The sequence below is a fragment of the Cynocephalus volans genome, chromosome 2 (assembly GCF_027409185.1).
Source record: "Cynocephalus volans isolate mCynVol1 chromosome 2, mCynVol1.pri, whole genome shotgun sequence".
In the NCBI taxonomy this organism is placed as follows: Eukaryota; Metazoa; Chordata; class Mammalia; order Dermoptera; family Cynocephalidae; genus Cynocephalus; species Cynocephalus volans.
In genome coordinates this window covers 207933197-207955555 of record NC_084461.1, presented here as the reverse complement: position 1 = coordinate 207955555, position 22359 = coordinate 207933197, and the positions used below count along the sequence as shown (strand labels likewise).

General features: G+C 46.7%; 1 protein-coding gene across 7 annotated transcripts in view; it reads left to right on the top strand.

Annotated features, from left to right (window-relative positions):
* Positions 1 to 22359, top strand: part of CABIN1 (calcineurin binding protein 1) — a 168670-nt gene that overhangs the window by 84422 nt on the left and 61889 nt on the right. For all 7 annotated transcript variants that reach the window (XM_063085901.1, XM_063085903.1, XM_063085905.1 and 4 more), the window contains one exon: positions 17179 to 17361. In XM_063085901.1, the coding sequence (XP_062941971.1) occupies positions 17179 to 17361 (183 nt within the window). The remainder of the gene's footprint in view (positions 1 to 17178; positions 17362 to 22359) is intronic.

The following is a 22359-nucleotide window of genomic DNA, read 5'->3' as shown; positions in this document are numbered from 1 at the left end:
AAGGCTGGAGTGGCCTCAATGTGTAAATGTGAACATTCTGGTAATTAACAGTAGGAGAATCAAATATTTATAATCTTGCTACAAATATTAATTAGTATGAGCAGATTTTATGTGGGCAGATTTTTAAAAGAACATTCTGAAAAGAAGAGCAGGTCCAGCCTATAGCCTGCTTGCTAGTGCCAGTCCTCTTTCCTGTTGGCCTCCAGGCAGCTCCTTAAAGACATCAGCTCTCAGCTCCTGAGACTCAAGACTAGGTGCCTAGGCTGTGGGCGGTCCCTGGGGGGGGTCCCATTCAGTGTGCCTGTTTCCCTGGAAGGCCCTCCCCACCCAACCACTTGGGAAGTTTGAGCTGAGTCTAGCTTTTCTGTGTCAAAGAGGCTTTCCATCTGTCTTTTGTTCTGCCTCAGGACCAGGAGGCCCAGGAACCCCCCACCCCAGGTCCCTCCACAGATCCTCTGGGTGGTGGCTGATGCAGGACAATAGCCAGCACTGCCTGTCTCTGCCTTCACCAGTCTGGCCCTCCTCTACCAGGCCAGGGAGGAGGACAGAAAGCCTTAGCCACCAGGCTTGGCAGTCTCTGCCTGCAGAGCACCGGCAGACGCACCTGGTCCTCTGAGTGCTCAGCACAGCGCATTTGTACCCTTAGTCACAGGATCCCAGATAAGTTTTGTGACACCCAGGGACTGCTTCATGGAGGAGGTGGGACTTGAGCCAGGCTGGGAAACTCAGCTAACAGCCAACTGGAGGCTGTGTGTTCCCCAAGCTAGAATCCCCCTCCACACACACCCACAGACTCCCCATGTCCCTTTTACCAGTACTCATGGGCAGCCTAAGGGCTGTTCATGATGGTGCCAGGCTGAATTCAGCTGTCCAGGAGGCAGGTGGAGTGTGGCTCAGGGAGGGTTGGTCCTTGCCCAAAGGCATGTGGCCAATGAGTGGGGTCTCACCCCACAGGAGCCTTTGCCCCTGCTCTGTGAGAAGTTTCCCCCATTTCTGGCCTTCCCTGGGTATGCTGGCTCATCTTTGGCTATGAGTCTGGTGACCTGAGAGATGACCCTGCAGAGAGGCATGCTGGGAGTGGGGAGAGGACTGCAATCAGTGACATCCTTCCTTCTCCTGCCCCACTGCAAGAGCCTCCCAGGGCAGGAGCTTCCAACTTCAGGAAGGGGGTCTGCCCTGGGCTGCACACCTCAGTCCAGACAGCTCTCCCAGCCAGTTCATCCAGCTCTTGGGCTCTAAGGCTGACCTCATGTTCTCTAGGAGCTTCTTCCTGGCACTGTGACCCTACCCTATTGTCCTCCCTGTCCCATCTCACCCAGCCCCTGAGCTGTCCCATTCACAGTAGCCCAGCTGGTAGCAGAGAGAGGGTCCTTTTAACATGTTCTGCGATGTTCCCAGCAAACTTCCCTCACTGTCTGTCTGTCTGTGGCCTCCCTGAGGTCCTTAGTCAGCTGTACCAGAGACGGTTTGATTCCCCAGGAGAGGAGGGACAGCAGGAAGTACCGTGTGCCCAGGTAGATAGATCCATTCTTTAAAAGCTTTTTCACTCATCTCTTTTATCCTGCAAAAGAAATGAAACTTAGTTTTCTTTCGATCTAACTGGCTATTTGGTATGAGACCTTGGGTTGCTTCTTAGTATTTAAAATCAGGATTTGAAATAGGCTTGTGCCAACCCTTTCAGACACACAAGACTTGAAAGGAGCAGAGAGAACCTGGGCCCTGGGCCTTGAGTCCCTGTTGGTGGCTCTCATTTGAAGAGATGCACTTGTCCTCTATTTCCCAAGCACACAAGTCCTGGAGGGATCCCTCCTGTGGTGCCACTGCCTCAGTGGTGAGCAGGAACCTTGGTAAGTACCTCCCCACCTTCTTGCTTCACAAGCCAGCCAGGGCACCTCAGTGTGCATATCCCCTTCCTCTCCAGCTCTGCCCGAACAGTCCAGTGCAGGTGGCACCACAGGACTGTGGTGACTCCTGGGGCTTTCCTCTTACGCTAGTGTTGGCACTGGCCTCATTAGCAGTGCCTTCTTCAGGGCTGCTGAGGTATGGTGATCACCGGTGGGATGAGGGTGTGACACTTTCCTCTGTGTAACTGAGACGGAGAAAAGAGAAAGAATTCGCTCAAAATACAATCAATGAGGCCTGGAGGGACTGCTACCCATCAGGGAAGCAGCCCCGATCCCAAATCAGCCTTTCTTTTTATTGACAAGACAAGGTAGTTTCACAAGAAAAATCAGTGGATTCAATCATCAAAGTAGGACATAAGGACATAGGCAATGTCCTTTTTACAAAAGTTGTTCATGGCTAAGTATAGCTTAACAATGGAAACTAGTAAGATCGGTAAATTAAAGTGACATTCCAAAGTACAATTAGTAAAGAGCTAAATTGGTCAAACTGGCTCATTATCTAAAGTATGACCTTTCCTTAAACAAAAGTTACACTCTTAAGATAAAATCTAAATACTATTATCTTTGAAGTTTCCCCCAACAGACAGCTTGCCCCTAGCAAACATTTTTTCCACAACTTTCCCTTCAGCAATTCTTAAAATCTCTTAACAGAACCGGTATGACAACTACCTGTCATCTCTAAAATAATTAAAGTATACAATCCCTTACCTAACCAGTGATTAAGAGTTGATTAGATGGGCTTTGGCCACACTATCTATGGGCTGTGGCCCCCTGTCCGAGGGCTTTTGCTCCATACATGCATTTACCTAAAAACCTTATTCTAAAATCAAATGAGAATCACGATTTCTTTTTTTTTTTAAAGATGACAGGTAAGGGGATCTTAACCCTTGGTGTTGTCAGCACCACGTTCACCCAGTGAGCTAACCGGCCATCCCTATATGGGATCCGAACCTGTGGCCTTGGTGTTATCAGCACCACACTCTCCCAAGTGAGCCAGGGGCCGGCCTGAGAATCACAATTTCTAACTCACTACATGAGGGCTTGTCCAGAATGCCACAGTGCCCCCATGGCGAACTGCTCTTTGTGCTTTCAGAGGGTTAGCTCTTCTGGGTTCTCATACATGTGTCTGAGAAGCTCAAGGGGGGGCCTGGGAAAGTGCAGTCAGCGGCCCCCTGTCACTGCTAGGTCTCTCAGCCTATGCTTGTCCTGCTCCTCTGCTGTGGTGTTGCTGTGGATGTTATTTTAAGAGACTCAGCAGAGTCCCCACTCAACTAGTTATTGCTCATCCTGGGAACAGAAGACCGCCAAGCACAGCATGCTCTCCTTTCTTGCCCACACTGTGTTCCTTGTGAGGTCTGGCACGTTCGCTGCGTGCTCTGGTGGATCAGTTGTTCCCACATTGCAGCATCAAGAGAGCATTAACATGGAGGGAGTAAATACCCATTTGCCTAAGCCAGTACTTCGTTTTTGTAATGATCACAGCTGGGATTTCACCAAATTGGTGATTCCTTTAGGCCCAGAGCCCAACAGCTTGTGAGCTGGTGAGCTTGTGGGGCAGTGTGCCAGCTGGTGAAATCATCCTCACTAGGCTTGCTTCCTGGGGCTCCTGCAGGGTGTGCTACTCAGCCATGCAGTGACTTCAGCTGGTCTCTCTCATGCTGGTTGAGGAGAACCAGCCCTGGCCTGTCTTTCAAGGAGACTTCAACTTGCAGGGGCATGGCCTGCCATCTTCTGGAGACTGAGGCCTCACGAGCATTGTCTGAGCCATTGGTGTTCTCTCTGTCAAGGCCAGAGTGAATGCTGCAGGGCAGGGGTGGGGGGGTCACTAGGCTGTCACTCGTGTGTGCCAGGCATTAGGCCATGCCCCTGTGGGAATCCCATGTGTGTCGGGGGCAGAGTAGGGAGACAGTGACAGTCATATGAAAAATCATGAGGTGGAGGCTGAGAGAAGTGAAGTCATTAGGCCATAGTCACCCAGTTCCTAAGTGGCAGATCTGGGATTGAAATATGGGTCTGGACCCTGAGTCCTGACCTCCCACAATGACCCTCTGTGACCTCTGGAGCTAAGGATCTCCATTGCTAGTCCTTTCCACACAGGCAGCAAATGGGTTGCCCTTCCTCTTCTGTAGGAGAAGAAATCCCCTCACATATGGCACTCAGGTTTGGGACTTCTGTGAGGGCCGTAGGGCTGCAGTACTCATAGAGTCTTGAGATCTGGCCTTGCAAGCCAAGGAAGAGCACTTTGTGAAGTGTGCAGCAGAGGGTCCAGTCAGGTTCCTGCCCCTTTGCTCAGGGGTCTCACCCCTGTCCCAATTCACTGTTTCTTACTGCTCCGTCAGCCCGGCTGATACTGATGATGTATCAGTTACTGGGCAGTAGACATTGCAAAGGCAGCTGTGAAGGAAGGGCTGTGGTAGGCTGTACTGGGCTGCCTACAAGGTTGCTGTCCCCAACCCTGGTATATGATGAGACCTGGCTGAAGAGGCCAGAGCAATGGGGCACCCTTTGGAGCACAGGCCTAATTCTTAGTGTTCCTCTGTGTAGGCCAGTCCATTTTGACTGTCCTGTTGTGTTAGGACATTAAAAAGTGATTACCACCTGTCTTAGTCTGTTTCTGCTGCTATAACAGAATACCTGAGGCTGGGTAATTTATAAACAGTAGAAGTTTATTTGGCTCAGTTCTGGAGGCTGGGAAGTCCAATAGCATGATGCTGGCATCTTGCAAGGACCTTCTTGCCAGGTCATAATATGGCAGAAGGGCAAGTGAGCACACAAGACAGAGAGAAAATGGGGACCAAAATCATCCTTTTTTCAAGAGCCCACTCCTGTGATAATGGCATTAATCCATTCGTGTGGGTGGAGCCCTTAGGGCCTAATCACCTCTTAAAGGCCCACATCTCAATACTGTCGCAATGGCAATTAAATTTCAACATAAGTTTTGGAAGGGACAAACATTCAAACCATAGCACCCCCCATCAACATGGTGCTGCTCAGGCATTGGCTCCAATATAGCATCAGCAAAAACTCTCTTCCCATTCAGAACTAAATCCTTAATGACAAACTTGAGACATTAGCAATAAAACTTGTCCAGGTTCTCTGAAGTAATAATATTGATAACTGAGTTGACATTTTGTGAACATTTCCTGTTTGTCAGGCACTGATTCAAGCACTTTATGTGTATTAACCTATTTAATCTTCATAACAATTCTGTGAAGTGGGCACTTGTATTATCACAATTTTATGTGAGGAAACTGAAGTGTTAATAATGATGGTATTTGCATAGGCTCTCAGAGCTGGTAAGTGACAGAGCAGAATTTACTCTGATACCCTAGATCCTTCTAAGGTACAGGCTTCTAACTTTGTTGAAACAACTTTCTATTTTATTGTAAGTTTGCTCACCAGGCAGCTCTGCCTACCTTCCCAGTGGGTCCCAGGTGATTGCCTAATAGGTGTTAATACATAGCTAACACCAGGTTTTTAAGGTAGCTGAGCAAAGGATTGGAGGGCCCTGGGGGATTGTGTCTGTGTTTGTCCCAGAAGCCATTGTGGATGATATGTGCCTGTAATAGGTGGGGAAAAGACTTACTTTCTCGAGGTCATACAACTAGTGAGTGCATAAGAGGAACTTGAACTTAGCTCTCTTGATTCCTAGTTCATTGAACTTCAATTTCAGATACACAAAGTTCAAGACAAAACAAAGTTTTATTTTTTAATGGTTCTATTTTATCTCTACTATTGGCTCATTATTTTAATGGGGGCCAAAATCATCCTTTTATCAGGAGCCCACTCCTGTGATAATGGCATTAATCCGTTCTTGAGGGCAGAGCCCTTAGGGCTTAATCACCTCTTAAAGGCCCAATGTCTTAATACTGTCAACAATGGCAATTAAATTTCAACATGAGTTTTGGAGGAACAAACATTCAAACCTTAGCACTCCCCATCAACATGGTGCTGCTCAGACATTGGCTCCAATATGGAAGTATACATTCAAATAGTATTGTGCTACTTCACAGGCAGTATAAGAGCTTCCCATCTTCTGTACTCTTGTTTTCATTCATTTTATTTTTATGTATGCTTTAAGCCCACAATGCATTGCTACTATTTTTGCTTTAGAAAGTAATCATTGGCTTCTGGTCAAGATTGCAGAATAGACAGTCCGCAGCATCACTCTCTCCCACAAATCGACCAATTTACAACTATTGAAAAGCAACGACAGCCAAGTTGGGGCCACTAGAGCTCAGGGGAAGAGGAGGAGAGACCTACGGAGTTCATGAAGGCAGGAGAAGCCAACATGAGAGAAAGAAAGGATCACTCCCACCATTTCGAGCCCTGGCTACTTCAAGGCTTGAACTGCTGAGTGCATGGAGCAAGAGCTGGCAAAAGCTGCAGCTGTGCCCTTCAGATGAAGTTGCTTGGAGGTGGCAGGGGAGAAGACGGCCTTGGTGGCCCTCAGGCCAGCAAGACCACTAACAGGGTTCCCAGGGACCCACATAGGAGTGAGGAGCCACAGACAACTGAAAAAACGGAGCCTCTCAGAGTCCCATGAGTCATCACAAGGGACTGGCTCATGGCCCACCCCATGGGAAGTGTTTGGAGTGCAGGCACTGGGGGAGATGGGCCCACCAGGGGAACACTGGGGCACAGCATGGACAGCTGATTTGCCCCCCAGTCAGTGCAGGACCACTCAGTGGAGACTGATCAGAAATATAGAACTATAGAGGGTACAGTCTGCTGAAAAGACTCAGTCCCAGACCAGAATTTCCACACAACCCAGGTGTACCGGTCCTCACAAGACCCAGAAGTGATTACTACATCAACAATTAAAACCCGAGCTGCACAAAAAGCCTTCTCCAGGGAATCAGCAGCAAAGCAGCAATTTAGCTCAATCACATGGCTCAAGTGTTCATTCCTACAGGAAGTTCCTCCATTTAAGAAGTAACCAAAGGACAACAAATTAGTTCTAGTGCAGAGTTTAATGGTGGGAACAGCGAATAATCCAACACAGAATTGAAAGAAAAAATGCTCACAGATCAGAGACAAAGTTTGATATTAACTAGTAAGGGATTAACACCACCAAAGAACACCTATAAAACCTAGAGGTACAAGAAGCCCCCTGGGCTCCCAAGCCAGGGAGGGGGGAGGGCTGTGGGCTTCAGCCATGAACCCCCAACAATGATACCCAGCCCAGCAACAACCACCAGGCTGCTGCAGGAAGCACCCCGGGCTCCTGAGTTGGGGCAATGGGGCACCAAGGGCCTTAGCCACACACCCCCGGCATCTGCAACCAGCCCAGTGATGACCACCAAGCTGCCGCCGGAACCCCATGATATCCCCTGCTGGAATGACAGGGGTGCCATGGGCCTCGACCAAGCCTCCCCTCCTTCCTACTCCTCCCACCCTATTTCATTCCTCCTTCTCTCTTCTTCCCCCACAAGTGCTCTGCAACATCTTAGAATGTAAAAAAATATTAATAAATTTTTTTTAAAAGAAATGGAAATCAGAAAAGTAATTATTTTAGAAAAATTAAAAATAAGAAAAAGAATGTCTTTTATATTTACCATTACTTTAGCCATTTCTGGAGAACTTCATTTCTTTATGTAGATCCAAATTTCTGTCTGGTTTCATACACATTTTACCTGTAGGACTGACTTTAACATTTTTTGTAACTCCAATCCTCTCCATTTTTGTGTGTCTGAAAAAAGCCTTTATTTCTCCTGCATATTTTGAGAAAGATTTTCACTGAGTATAGGATTCCAAGTTGACTTTTTTCTTTCAGTATTTTAGAGATATTGTCTCACTTGCATAGTTTCTCTCTTTTTTTTTTTAAGATAATTTATTACACGTACATGTGGGGGTACAATGTTGATTTTCAATAATTGTGTACAATGTAGTTTCTGATGAGAAATCTGTATGTAATGATTAGCTTTGTTCCTCTATGCATGATGTCTTTCTCTGACTGCCTTCAAGATTTTCAGCTGACTATGACATACTTAGATGTAATGTTTAAAAAATGTGTGTGTAGAGCTCTGTTCCCTGCTTGTTGTTCTCTAAGATTCTTGGTGATTTGATGTCATATTATTTTTGGAAATTTTTCAGTCATTATATCTTAAAATATTTCATCTCTGAGGATCCTAAGATGGTGGTGGCTGCGGCGGTTGGCGCGGAGTAGCTGAGGTGGAAAAGGCGGCCACTGGGCCTTAGGCAGCCAGAAAACTTGTGGACCTTCCTCTTGCCGTCTCTTAAGGGAGGACCACTGCTGGTGGCCGGTCGTGGGGGCTGACCGCCACTTTGCCCTTGGCAGGAGAGGCTGCCTCATTTACAGGCAACAGCTTTGAAGCGTGGAGCAGGAAAAGAACTGTTTCTTAGCTGCAAAAGCGAGTCTCTAAGCAGGGAACACGGCGCCAGGGCTGCTGTTGATGCAGCCAGGATCCCAGAGGCTGGGGCTGCGCTGAGGGCGGCCAGATGCCCTATTCAGGATTCGAGGTTTCAGATCGGCATAAAAGAAGATTCCTGGGAGCGCCCGAGCCGCGCCGCGGGACCGACTGAGCAGCCCGAGGCGGCAGCGGCCGAGATAGGGGACGGCGACAAAGCAGAGGCAGAGAGGGAGCCTCCCAACCCGGCACAGCCCTGTGAGTGACAACCCAGCCCGGCCCTGCTTGGGGGGCAGACTCCCGACCGGCTTCCTCCTGCCCCACCGGGTCACTCACTGCCCCCAAGGCTGCCTCCATTTTCTCAGGGGGTGGCAGCTCCGGCCCGGCTCGACCAAATCTGTCCTCCTTGCCCGGCTCGGCTCCTCACTGAGCCTTCCCACTTGCTTGCCCCGGCACGGGGCTTCCTGGGGCCTGCGGGCCGGCCTCCCCTCCCACTCCCTCCGCGGTTCTCTGGCGGAGCTGGTGGCGTGTGGCATCCCCGGCCAGCGTCGGGAGGGCAAGGAAGTACGGGCTGGGCCGACTGTCACTCCACCGCACCCTGGGCTCCGGCCACCGGTAAACTTCCTGTTACTGGGAGGCAGATACCATCTCTGCGGCCACCAGTTCGGAAAAACGCCTAACCAATTTCTGGTTAGGAATAGTGTGGTTGCAGAGTTTCCAAGTTCGCTTGAACCTGCCGGAGAGCTGACTGCGGGCGGGCACCGGACTTGGTCCACCCTGGGGGGATTCAAAGGTGAACCGTGTGCTGTGGGCTCCTCCCCCAAGGAGCTCACGCTCTGGTGTGGGAGATAAGACAAGTACACAAATAACCGTGATACCAGGAGGAAGGTGATAAGTCCCGAGAAAGATCTACACAGTGCTACAAAGGCACCCAGACCGACCGGTCGTCTGCGCCTAGCAGAAACCTGGTAGACTTCCTGGGCGAGGCGGTGCCAAGCAGGGTCTTGAAGGCCCAGCTGATAGACGAGGGTTGCAGAAGACACGTCCCAGCCCAGCCCAGTGCGCACAGAGCGGGGAGACGTCTGGCTAGGGAGGCGGAGACTCGACAGAAACCACACACGCCACTTCACGATCCAACAGCCTGGGCCAGAGCGCATGGAACAGGGAGAAGTCCTGCACAGGAAGTGGAAGCTCAGCAGAGACCACACACCCTGCGGTACCGGCCCGTGATCCATCAGCCCAGCAGAGTCCAAGCTGACCAGAAAGGTGGCTCGCCGGAGAGGCCCAAGACCCGAGGCAACCACACACACAAGGCACTAGAGGCCAACTGAGCAGTCACGGAGATAGCCATACCAAATTGGCAACCACAGCAACATCTTAGTTAGTCAATAGTCTCAAACCAGTGGACTGTGAAACCCCCTGCCACAATGAATAAACATCAAAAAAAAGATACCAGAAATACAAAAAATCAAGAAAGTACACCACCAAAAGTTAATAAATCTCAAACTCTAGATCCTATAGAACAAGAAGCCCTTGAAATGACAGACAAGGAATTTCGAGTGATAATTCTAAGGAAACTGAATGAGATACAAGAAAACTCAGCTAGACATCATGATGAAATGAGGAAAAGTATACAGGACCTGAAAGAGGAAATGTACAAGGAAATCAATGTCCTGAAAAAAAACCTAGCAGAACTTGCTGAACTGAAGAAGTTATTCAGCGAAATAAAAAACACAACGGAGAGTTTAACCAGCAGGCTTGTAGAAGTTGAAGAGAGAACCTCTGAACTTGAAGATGGGCTGTTTGAAATAACACAAGCAGACAAAAAGAAAGAAAAAAGAATCAAAGACATTGAAGAAAATCTGAGAGAGATATCAGACCACCTTAAGCACTCAAATATCCGAGTCATGGGTATTCCAGATGGGGAGGAAAATGGAGATTGCATTGAAAACATATTCAACAAAATAGTGGCAGAAAACTTCCCAGGTATAGGAAAAATCACAGATCTTCAGATCCAGGAAGCTCAATGATCTCCAAACGTATTCAGCCCAAAAAGGCCTTCTCCAAGACATGTTATAGTCAAATTGGCAAAACTCAGAGACAAAGAGAGAATCTTAAAAGCTGCAGGAGAGAAGCGTCAAATCACCTATAAGGGAGCCCCAATCAGGCTAACATCAGACTTTTCATCACAAACCCTAAAAGCTAGAAAGGAATGGGATGATATATTCAAAATACTAAAAGACAAAGATTGCCAGCCAATAATACTCTACCCTGCAAGGCTATCCTTCCGAAATGAAGGGCAAATAGTATATTTCTCAGACAAACAAAAACTGCGGGAGTTCACTAACAGACAACCACCCTTACAAGAAATCCTCAAGGGAGTACTGGGTTTGGTTCCTGAAAAATAGCTACCACTGCCATAAAAACCCAAGAAAAATCAAAACCCACTAGTATAATAAAAATGGCATTCATGAAGAGAAAACAAACAAAAACGCTATCTACTACCTAAGGAACCAACAAACACAGAAACCAAACAGTAAATCAGAAAGCAAAGAACAAAAGACACCTAAGACAACCAAACAACCAATAAAATGCTAGGAATAAATCAACACCTTTCAATAACAACTCTTAATGGAAAAGGCTTAAATTCCCCAATCAAAAGACACAGACTGGCTGACTGGATCAAAAAGGAGGACCCAACTATATGCTGCCTTCAAGAGACCCACCTCACCCATAAAGATTCACATAGACTAAGAGTGAAAGGATGGAAAAAGATTTACCATGCAAACAGAAAAGAAAAACGAGCTGGAGTAGCTATTCTTATATCTGACAAAATAGACTTTAAACTAAAAACCATAAAAAGAGACAATGAGGGACACTACGTAATAATAAAAGTACTGATGCATCAAGAAGACATAACAATCATAAATATGTACGCACCCAATGTTGGAGCAGCCAGATTTATAAAACAAACTCTATTAGACCTAAAGAAGGAAATAGACACTAATACCATAATAGTAGGAGACCTGAACACCCCACTGTCAATATTAGACAGATCATCTAGGCAAAGAATCAGTAGAGAAACACAAGATCTAAACAACATACTAGACCAATTGGACTTGGCAGATATCTACAGGACATTCCATCCAACAACCTCAGAATATTCATTCTTCTCATCAGCACATGGATCATTCTCCAGGATAGATCACATATTAGGTCACAAATCAAGTCGCAACAAATTCAGAAAAATTGGAATAATCCCATGTATTTTCTCAGACCACAATGAATTAAATTAGAAATCAATAACAAACAAAATTCTGGAAACTATACAAACACATGGAAATTAAACAGCATTCTACTTAATGACATATGGGTCCAAGAAGAAATCAAGCAGGAAATCAAAAACTTTATTGAAACTAATGAAAATAATGATACATCATACCAAAACCTGTGGGATACTGCAAAAGCAGTACTAAGGGGGAAATTTATTGCATTGAATGCTCACCTCAGAAGAATGGAAAGATGGCAAGTGAACAACCTAACCCTTCACCTTAAAGAACTAGAAAAACAAGAACAATCCAAACCTAAAGTTAGCAGACAGAAAGAAATCATTAATATCAGAGCAGAACTGAATGAAATTGAAACCCAAATAACAAAACAAAAGATCAATGAATCAAAAAGTTGGTTTTTTGAAAAGATAAATAAAATTGACAAACCATTAGCATGGCTAACAAAAAAAAGAAGAGAGAAGACTCAAATAACAAAAATTAGAAATGAAAAAGGCGATATTACAACTGATTCATCTGAAATACAAGGAATCATTCGAGACTACTATAAACAACTATACGCCAACAAATTTGCAAATTTGGAGGAAATGGATAAATTTCTGGACACACACAAGCTCCCAAAACTGAACCATGAAGACGTAGAAAATTTGAACAGACCAATTACAATAAAGGAGATTGAAACTGTTATCAGAAGGCTCCCAACAAAGAAAAGCCCAGGACCAGATGGATTCACAGCAGAATTTTACCAAACATTCAAAGAGGAATTGACTGGGCCGGCCCGTGGCTCACTCGGTAGAGTGCGGTGCTGATAACACCAAGGCCCTGGGTTCGGGTCCCATATACGGATAGCCGGTTCGCTCACAGGCTGAGTGTGGTGCTGACAACACCAAGTCAAGGGTTAAGATCCCCTTACTGGTCATCTTTAAAAAAAAAAAAAAAAAAAAAAAGAGGAATTGACACCGATTCTTTACAAACTATTCCAAAAGATTGAAACAGACGCAAATCTCCCAAGCTCATTCTATGAAGCAAACATCATCCTGATTCCAAAACCAGGTAAAGATATAACCAAAAAAGAAAACTACAGGCCGATATCCTTGATGAATATAGATGCAAAAATCCTCACTAAAATACTAGCAAACAGAATACAGCAACACATACGTCAAATTATTCACCACGATCAAGTGGGATTCATCCCAGGGATGCAAGGTTGGTTCAACATACGCAAATCAATAAATGTGATACACCATATTAATAAAGTCAAACACAAGGACCATATGATCATCTCTATAGATGCTGAAAAAGCATTTGATAAAATTCAACACTCATTCATGACAAAGACCCTCTATAAGTTAGGTATAGAGGGAAAGTATCTCAACATAATTAAAGCCATATGTGACAAACGCACTGCCAATATCATCCTGAATGGGGAAAAGCTGAAAGCTTTTCCTTAAAGAACAGGAACTAGACAAGGATGCCCACTCTCACCACTCCTATTCTACATAGTGTTGGAAGTACTAGCCAGAGCAATCAGAGAAGAGAAGGAAATAAAGGGCATCCAGATTGGAAAAGATGAAGTCAAACTGTCCCTGTTTGCAGATGACATGATCCTATATATCGAACAGCCTAAAACCTCTACAAAAAAACTCTTGGAATTGGTAAATAATTTCAGCACAGTAGCAGGATACAAAATCAACACACAAAAATCAGTAGCATTTGTTTTCTCCAATAGTGAACATGCAGAAAGAGAAATCAAGAAAGCTTGCCCATTTACAATAGCCACCAGAAAAATAAAATACTTAGGAATTGAATTAACCAAGGAGGTGAAAAATCTCTATAATGAGAACTACAAACCACTGCTAAGAGAAATTAGAGAGAATACAAGAAGATGGAAAGATATCCCATGCTCTTGGATTGGAAGAATCAACATAGTGAAAATGTCCATACTACCCAAAGTGATATACAAATTCAATGCAATCCCCATCAAAATTCCAATGACATTTTTCTCAGAAATGGAAAGAACTATCCAGACATTTATATGGAATAATAAAAGACCATGCATAGCCAAAGCAATGCTGAGCAAAAAAAATAAAGCTGGAGGCATAACACTACCTGACTCTAAGCTATACTACAAAGCTATAATAACCAAAACAGTATGGTACTGGCATAAAAACAGACACACTGATCAGTGGAATAGAATAGAGAATCCAGAAATCAACCCACACACTTACTGCCTTCTGATCTTTGACAAAGGCAGCAAGCCTATTCACTGGGGAAGGGACTGCCTCTTCAGCAAATGGTGCTGGGATAACTGGATATCCATATGCAGGAGAATGAAACTAGACCCATACCTCTCACCATATACTAAAATCAACTCAAAATGGATTAAGGATTTAAATATACACCCTGAAACAATAAAACTTCTTAAAGAAAACATAGGAGAAACACTTCAGGAAATAGGACTGGACTCAGACTTCATGAATACAACCCCAAAAGCACGGGCAACCAAAGGAAAAATAAACAAATGGGATTATATCAAACTAAAAAGCTTCTGCATAGCAAAAGAAACAACAGCATTAAAAGACAACCAACAGAGTGGGAGAAAATATTTGCAAAATATACATCTGACAAAGGATTAATATCCAGAATATATAAGGAACTCAAACAACTTTACAAGAAGAAAACAAGCAACCCAATTAAAAAATGGGCAAAAGAGCTAAGTAGGCATTTCTCTAAGGAAGATATACAAATGGCCAACAGACATATGAAAAAATGCTCAACATCACTCACCATCCGGGAAATGCAAATCAAAACCACATTGAGATACCATCTAACCCCAGTTAGGATGGCTAAAATCCAAGACTCTGAACGATAAATGCTGGCGAGGTTGCGGAGAAAAAGGAACTCTCATACATTGTTGGTGGGACTGCAAAATGGTGCAGCCTCTATGGAAAATGGTATGGAGGTTCCTCAAACAATTGCAGATAGATCTACCATACGACCCAGCTATCCCACTGTTGGGAATATACCCAGAGGAATGGAAATCGTCAAGTCGAAGGTAGACCTGTTCCCCAATGTTCATCGCAGCACTCTTTACAATAGCCAAGAGTTGGAACCAGCCCAAATGTCCATCATCAGATGAGTGGATCCGGAAAATGTGGTACATCTACACAATGGAATACTACTCAGCTATAAAAACGAATGAAATACTGCCATTTGCAACAACATGGATGGACCTCGAGAGAATTATATTAAGTGAAACAAGTCAGGCACAGAAAGAAATACCACATGTTCTCACTTATTGGTGGGAGCTAAAAATTAATATATAAATTCACACACACACACAAAAACCGGCGGGGGGGGGGAGAAGATATAACAACCATAATTACTTGAAGTTGATATGACAAGCAAACAGAGGGGACATGGGGGGGGGAGGGAGGGAGGTTTTGGTGATGGGCAACAATAATTAGCCACAATGTATATCGACAAAATAAAATTAAAAAAAAAAAATTTCATCTCTGCTGTTTCTTCCTCATCTCCTTCTGTGACTTCAATCAGTATGTTAGACCACTTGGATACTCTTGGACTGAATGCTCTGTTCTTATCTCCACCCCTATCCCTGGCATCCCCCACTCTCTTTTACTCGGTTTGGATTACAGTCATCCCTAGGTATCCCCAGGGGATTGGTTCCAGGACCCCCCACATATACGAAAATCCATGATGCTCAAGTCCCTTATATAAAATGGTGGAGTATTTGCATATCTTCCTGTGTATTTTAAATCATCTCTAGATTACTTGTATAATACCTAATACAATGTAAATGCTATATAAATAATTGTTATATTGTATTATTTTTTTTGTGTTATTTTTTATTGTTGTATTAGTATTATTACTTTTTTCTCCTGAACATTTTCAGTCCATGGTTGGTTGAATCTGCAGATGCAGAACCTGCAGATACTGAGAGCTAACTGTATTTCTGTTGAACTGTTTTCAAGTTTTGATATTTTTTTGCCCTCAGCTGTGTCAAGTCTGCCGAGAAGCCTGGCAAAGGCATTCTTCATTTCTGTTACTATGTTTTTTGTTTCTAGCATCTTCATTTGACTCTTGCTTATAATTTCCACGTGACTCCTGAAATTCCCAATCTTTTTATGCATGTTGTTCATCTTTTCCACTACAGCCTTTAACATACTAATGATTTATGAATCATATTGATCTTAATTATTTAAGATGCCCTATCAGGGAGTTCTAACATCTGGATCTTCTCTGAATCTGGTTTTGTTGATCGTTTTGTCTTTTGACAATGTACTTCTCCCACCCCACTTCTTTGTGTGTGTGTGTCTTAATAATTTTTATATTGAATATCAGATATCATGTGTAGTACAGTAGAGACCGAAATAAATAATATATGCCTGGAATGGGCTTCCCTCTTTTGTTTCTGGACTGGTAGTAGGGGAAGTTGAGTTAGGCTAGGCAGAAGTTGAGCTGGGTTGTGTTTTGTTGTTGCTATGGTTATCTTCATTTCACCAATTCTTCTCACAATACCTTGTGCTTAGAGTGGGGGCTTATTTGCAACAAGGATTTTCTCAGTATTTCCATTTCCACCTTCAGCTTTAGCCTTTGGTGCACCTCCAGGACTGCTTTGCTCGCTAGCCTGGGCTAGGAGGCAGGAGTGGTTCTCTGTTGTCTTGGTCCAGCCACAGACTTAGGCAGGCTCTAGGTCCCTGGGGTGGGGTTTCTCAGTGATCCTACCCCTCCCCCAGTGTTAGCAGACCTCTAATGTTTGGGTCCTGGATGATTCCTGCTCCTCCCTTAGGGTAAAAGTTTTTTTTTCCCTTCCCCAGCTGCAGTGGGTCTTGTTCTCTGGAGGTAGCAAGGCTGGCTGCCCCTTCCCTGTGGGTGAAGGCCTTTGTTCCTTACAGGCAGGCTTCATGCCTTGCCCACAGGAATAGCCACTACTCCCCTCCAGGCCTGCCCTCCCAGGAAGGTTTCCTCATTCTCCCTTTCTGCACTGCCCCTAATCTTTCTCATGAGCATCTGAGGAGAGCAGCCAATGAGTGAGTATGAAAAGAGTACAAACACTGTTTGTGTATGTGACTCCCAGGGATCTAGACTCCTGTTCTAGACTACACCTGGCCACTAACAACAGGTTAAACATTTTGGGTGAGTTCTTTCCCACTTTAGTTATTTCTGTCTATTGTATCTGTATGGTAGAAATGCTATATAATGGTGGTGACTGTGCATCTCTTCCCAACTCTGTGTTTTGCAACAACACATTGGTAGCTTGAAATCAGCCATGGTGGAAATATTTACACCACAGAAATCAATAACTGCTACAATGGGCTTTTTTCCCCTGAGAATCAAATGTTAAATATTTACCAGAATACCACCATTTGGGTGAACCCCAGGAAGGATGACCATGGAGATTGGTGCCTTTGGTGAGTGGCTTGGTAGTCTCCGGGATGGGTCAGGCTTGGCAGTGTCAGAGTGGCTGTGTTCAGGCCATTTTCTCTGCAGGGCAGTCCCCAGGCCACCAGCAGGGAGACTCGCCCTGGAGAGGCTCCTGCATGTTGGAGGTGGTGTGGGTTCATGCTACTGCCTCTCTTCCTCTTCTGCCCTCAGACCGCAGCCAGGACAGCACAGCCGTGGCGCTCTCAGACTCCAGCTCGACGCAGGATTTCTTTAATGAGCCTACCAGCTCACTGGAAAGCTCCCGAAAGCCCTACACAGAGAAGAGGCTGCCTGTTCTCAGTCCCCAAGCAGGACCAAACAGTAAAGAACTTCAGGGGACCACAGAGGAAAGAGGTATGAAGATCTAATTCGGTGGATTAGAATTGCTTTGATGTCCTGTGGCAGTCTGGGCAGAGCCAAAGACCGGGGGCTCCAGAATGGCCCAGGCCTAGCCTAGCTTCCATCCTTGCACCTTCGCCTGCTGTCCTCGGACCTCCGCTGGGCAAGTTACTCACCTCTCTGGGTCTTTGCGGTCCCCCTTTAGGATGGGAGTGATCCCAGTGCCCACCTGTGGGGTTGTGAGGATTAAACGAGGCAGCTCCTTAAGGGGCTCAGGCAGAGCCTGGTACACTATGTGCTCGGTGATGCTTGTCATTGTTGTTAATGACCTCCACAGCCCAGCCTGGGAAAGCCATGTCTTCCACATCAGTGTGCTCTATTTTTTCCTCAGTAAATGGGTATTAAAAAGCTTTTGGATCCTAGATGTCGCAAATGTGTTTTATTTTAGTCTGAATCACATCAGTCCTTTAAGAAAAAAATCTTTCTTTTTTGGCAGAGGGCCCTGATCTAAGTCCAGGGTATACCCAGTTTTTTGGGGGTCCCCAAACCCCCTTTGTGGAAATCAGTGGGCAGAGCCCCACATCTGGGCTTGTTGGGTAACTCCAAGCAGTTGGGGCATTCCTCGCACCACCCTAAGGCTGTGGCTGGTCATCTATAGACACTGAAAACTTTCCCACTCTGGCCAGGGCATACAGGGGCTTGCCAAACAATAACAACAACAACCCAGACCCATATGCAGTTGTCCTGTGCCAGGCACTGCTTTAACTCATTTGGTCCTCCCAAGCACCCTAGGAAAAAGCACTAGGATTAGTCCCAGTTTACAGGTGAAGAACCTGAGATTCTGAGAGGGTCAGGAATTTGCTCAAGGTCAGTCTGCACCTTAACCACTAACCCATGCTGCCTCTCTAAGTGGGCTGGATGAATCAGGGGGTTTGGTGATAACCCGCCTACTCCAGGGGCCTGGACCTAGCCCCAAGGAGTTGCCTCGTAGGCCCTGGATGGAAGAATTGGGAATCTCACCTATAGGTGTGGCAGTGGGGCCAGAGCTATTGGTACTAGGGAAGGCCTCTCCCAGCTCTCTTTCCCTGTTAGCCTCCCCTGGCTGGCATTAGAAACAGGTGAGGCCACATCCTATGTAGGTTGGAGAGGATGTCCCCGTTAGAATCAGGTAAGAGAGCACAGAACAGGAGACTTGCCAGGTGGATTTACCTGCACCTGGTCCCCATCAAGAGATGAGGCTCCACCCTACTTTTTCACCAGGCTGTCATTATGCTATCACCAGCCAATGTTGACATTCTGTAACTGACATAAACACCTTGTAGAAAGTTTGGAATGGGAAGGAAAAAAGTAACTTATACTCTCAACACTCTAATATAGCACTTCCAGTCTTTAAAATAAGGTTATTTTTACTATTGGGCAAGTGAGACCTATTATCTGTGCCCTGTGGCCTATCAAGCAGTGAACATGGTGCTGTTGTGTTGTGATGGGTGGGGGACATGGGCATCAAGGCTTAGTGAGCCAAGAGCAGGTTGGCTTTGGTCTGGCCCAGTCTGTGCAGGCCTTTCTAGACTCATGAGGAACACCCTGCCTCTTTCCTCCTTCCATTCAAATCCAATGGGTTAAGCAGACACGTGGGGCTGGCCATTAGTTAAGAAAGTTCGGGTAAAACCAAAAGTTACCACAGTAGGTGATAGGCTTGAAATGAAGCATCTTGCTTCCATGGACATGTTCCTCCCTCTGAGCCTGGCTCTTCCTGGTAATAGCAGTGGTGAAATGGATGAACTTCTTGTCAGGAGAGGTATAGCAGGGAGTGCATTCTGAGCCCACATGCCACTGACAGTGCCAGGAGCTGAGTGCTCCTCTAGGCCTGGCTTGATCGGCAGTGGGCTCTGATATGCACTCCCCTGGCCACAGTCTCCAGGGCTCAAGCAGCCTTACAGCCTCCCTGCAGAAAGCCAGGGCTGCGGTGCCCAGGCCGGTCTTAAGTATATGCCCCAAGAGTGCACCCCCACTTGCCCTCTAGGCACACCTTCGTGGACAGTCGTGCCACCAGTCCACTGCTTCCTCCTTGGTCAATGCTGTAGGGCGTGCGCCCTCGCTCACACATTTTGTGTCCTTTGTTGAGCAGCAGAACATAACAGATCCGGGTCTGCACCAGGCACTGGCTGCCAAGGGGAAGCAGGAACAGGTCTGACAGCCGCCCCCTGCCTGGCACTGAGACATGCTCCCTTCCACTGTGTCTAGCAGATGCAAGCTGTCATGTTTCCCAAGGACTGGCCTTCTTCACAGGCTGTCTTTTTCTAATGGTCTGTACTGAGGTACTTTGAGGAAAGAAGCTTTCCAGAGGTGACTGTTGTAAGCTCACCTTTGCAGGGGTCAGATCTTCAAAGACGTGTCTAACATGTGAAGGTAGCAACAGTAAAGTCTTATCTTTTTAGTAGAGAAATAAATTGCCCATAGTTTCTCCACTTAAACTTTATAAGCAGCTCTGTTATATTGTTCTGAGGGCAATAGAGTAAAACCCAAAGCAGAGCTGTCAACAAGCTGTGTGGTCCATGCAGTGGACACTAGGGCCTGCCTTACTGTGGTCATCTCTGCCCCCTTCCTGGTCAAGTGGAGGCTAGTGACTGTGCCTGTGCACCACACGTGGGGCAAGGTGAGGAGTGGTTGGTGAGGATGAGGCCACACTGGAGGCAGTTGGCCAGCCAGCCAGAGGAGCCCAGCTTCCCACCTGGCCTGCTCTTTGTGGGGGAACACCTTCACTGGGCTCTTGTCTCAGGCCAGTGGAGTTTGGGTAAAAGGATCTTGGACGTCAGTAGAGGGAGACTTGAGGTCTTTCTGTTGGAGCAAATTTTGGCTTGGGCCTCTCAGCTGTTGGTATCTCTAAGACGTGTAGCCACCTTGGTTCAGACTCTCTATAATGAGGTCCCCTGAGTTCAGTGGACTATTGGTACACATCAGCCCAGTAGCTGGGCTAGAGGCAGGTCTGCACCCCATGTACGTTAGGGTCAGGTCCCCTTCAGCCTTTCCAGGAAGTCCAACTGGATGCAGCCACTGAACTAGGACAGGCCTCCCCCATGCTTACCAGGATTTCTATGGAGTGAGGTGGATCAGATGGCTCCTGTGCTCTGCTGGCCTTGCCACAGGCACCTTCGGGCATTATAAGCCAGTTTTCTTAGCCAGCAGCAGGCATTGGCCTAGGCTGGAGTGTCCAGAGTTTGTGCTTTGCTTGCTTTCTGTCAGCAGGAGGGTCTTCCCATCTTCACATGGCTAGGGTTAGAATTGGACATCCTGCCCAGGAAGCGTCGTGTGGCCTTATTGGCATTTCTGACCCACTTCCTTTTACTAAGGAAGTAAAAGATCCTGGTGACCCATGAGGCCCATTCAGTAGTGGGAGTGGATGTTGTGGGGGATGCAGTTCACCTAACTCTCCTGGGCCCTCAGGCCAACCAGATCCCTGAGCAACTGGGTTTGTAATTCATTCTGGGATCGCTGTTTTCTTCACTCTTTATGTGTCTTCAGACATGTGCTCTGAGATCTCTTTGGATGAATTCTTGACGGTCTGTCTGCTTTCCGTAAAAACAGGTTCTCATGTGTCTTTGTGTCCCAGCACTTAGTGCCTTATTTGGATCCCTGGGAGGTCTGCAACATCATCCATTTCCCTGTCTCTCCTGGGCCTAGCACAGGGCTGGGCCCAGAGTCACCATTCACACTGTTTGTTGTGTCACATTTTGAACACACTAAAAATCCGGCATATTTTTGAGTAAGGCAATGGTATCCCCTGTAAGATGGGTGCCAGCCTCAAGCTGTGGGACCTAGCAGCTTCCTGAGCCACATGAGAGGAGAGTAGTGTGGAAATTAGATAGGCCCTCCTGACACTCGGTCATTCAGTCCATTCAAACATGGGGTGGGATGGGGGGAGGGGGCGGGCAGGCCCTGTGCTAGGGGAGGGAAGACCCTCTTGTGCCTTTGCTATGCAAATACCACTCTGGGTAGGGAAGCTTGAAGAGGAGGCGACACTGAGTCGTCCTGGGGGATGAGAGTGAGTGGGTGAAGTGGAGGAGGGAGGAGGGCAGTGTGTCCAGGAGAAGGAGTGACAGCAGAGAGGCAGGGACACTGAGGGAGATGTTCTGAGTGGCTGGTCACAGGGAACTGGGAGCGAGGGCTGGACTGATGGCATGTGGCACAGGGAGTGACTGCTCAGATTCTTTCCTCAGCAAGAAAAATGATGATGGGCAAGCTTGCCACACACCTGATGTCTGCATGGTTATGCTTGGGCGTGGCACGATGGGAAATTGGGCCATTAGTCCTTGCCTACTCAGCCCTACCCAGCAGTCCCTACCTGTCTCCAGACTGCTCCTGCAGTAGGGAGAGGGCCCTTAGACTCAAGCCACAGTACAGATGGCCTTCACAATTGATGGTGTTGGCTGCTGCTCTGGCCTCCTCTAGGCAGGCTGTGTAGGCTGTGCTAACATCCTGGGTACCTAAGGAGACGCAGGCCAAAGGTCACCTTGCACTTGCCACTTGCCCACATTGCCTTCCTTTCTTCCATCCATTTGTCTGTCACTTCCAGGCCAGATAGCCTCCTCTTTCTGTAGCCAAGGAACCTGTACCTCAGGGACTGGCCTGAAGTTACCCAACTTGCTGTCATCATCCTGGAGCCAGCCTTGCAGCCCCAGCCACCCAGCCTGGGCTCTCCTGTGCTGCCTGGTTCTGTGGTCTCCGGTGGAACAGGGCTGGGTGACCAGATACTGGAGTCAGATGTCAAGTGGGGGTGGTCTGTGAGTACTTGGCTCAGCACAGCAGCACTAGAGAGGGATGCTGGGTAGGCTCAGGGCTGAAGCACTGAGCAGTAGAGCAGTTTTGGCACTTTGTGAGCCTTTTCCTGGCTGTTTTATTCAGTGGTGGTGGTGAGGACACCCGCCCTCTGTGGGTTGTTTACCCCTGCACCTGCATCAGCCCTGGGGCAGGGTAGCCTGTGCCACCATTCAGAGGAGAGAACCCAAAGCCCAG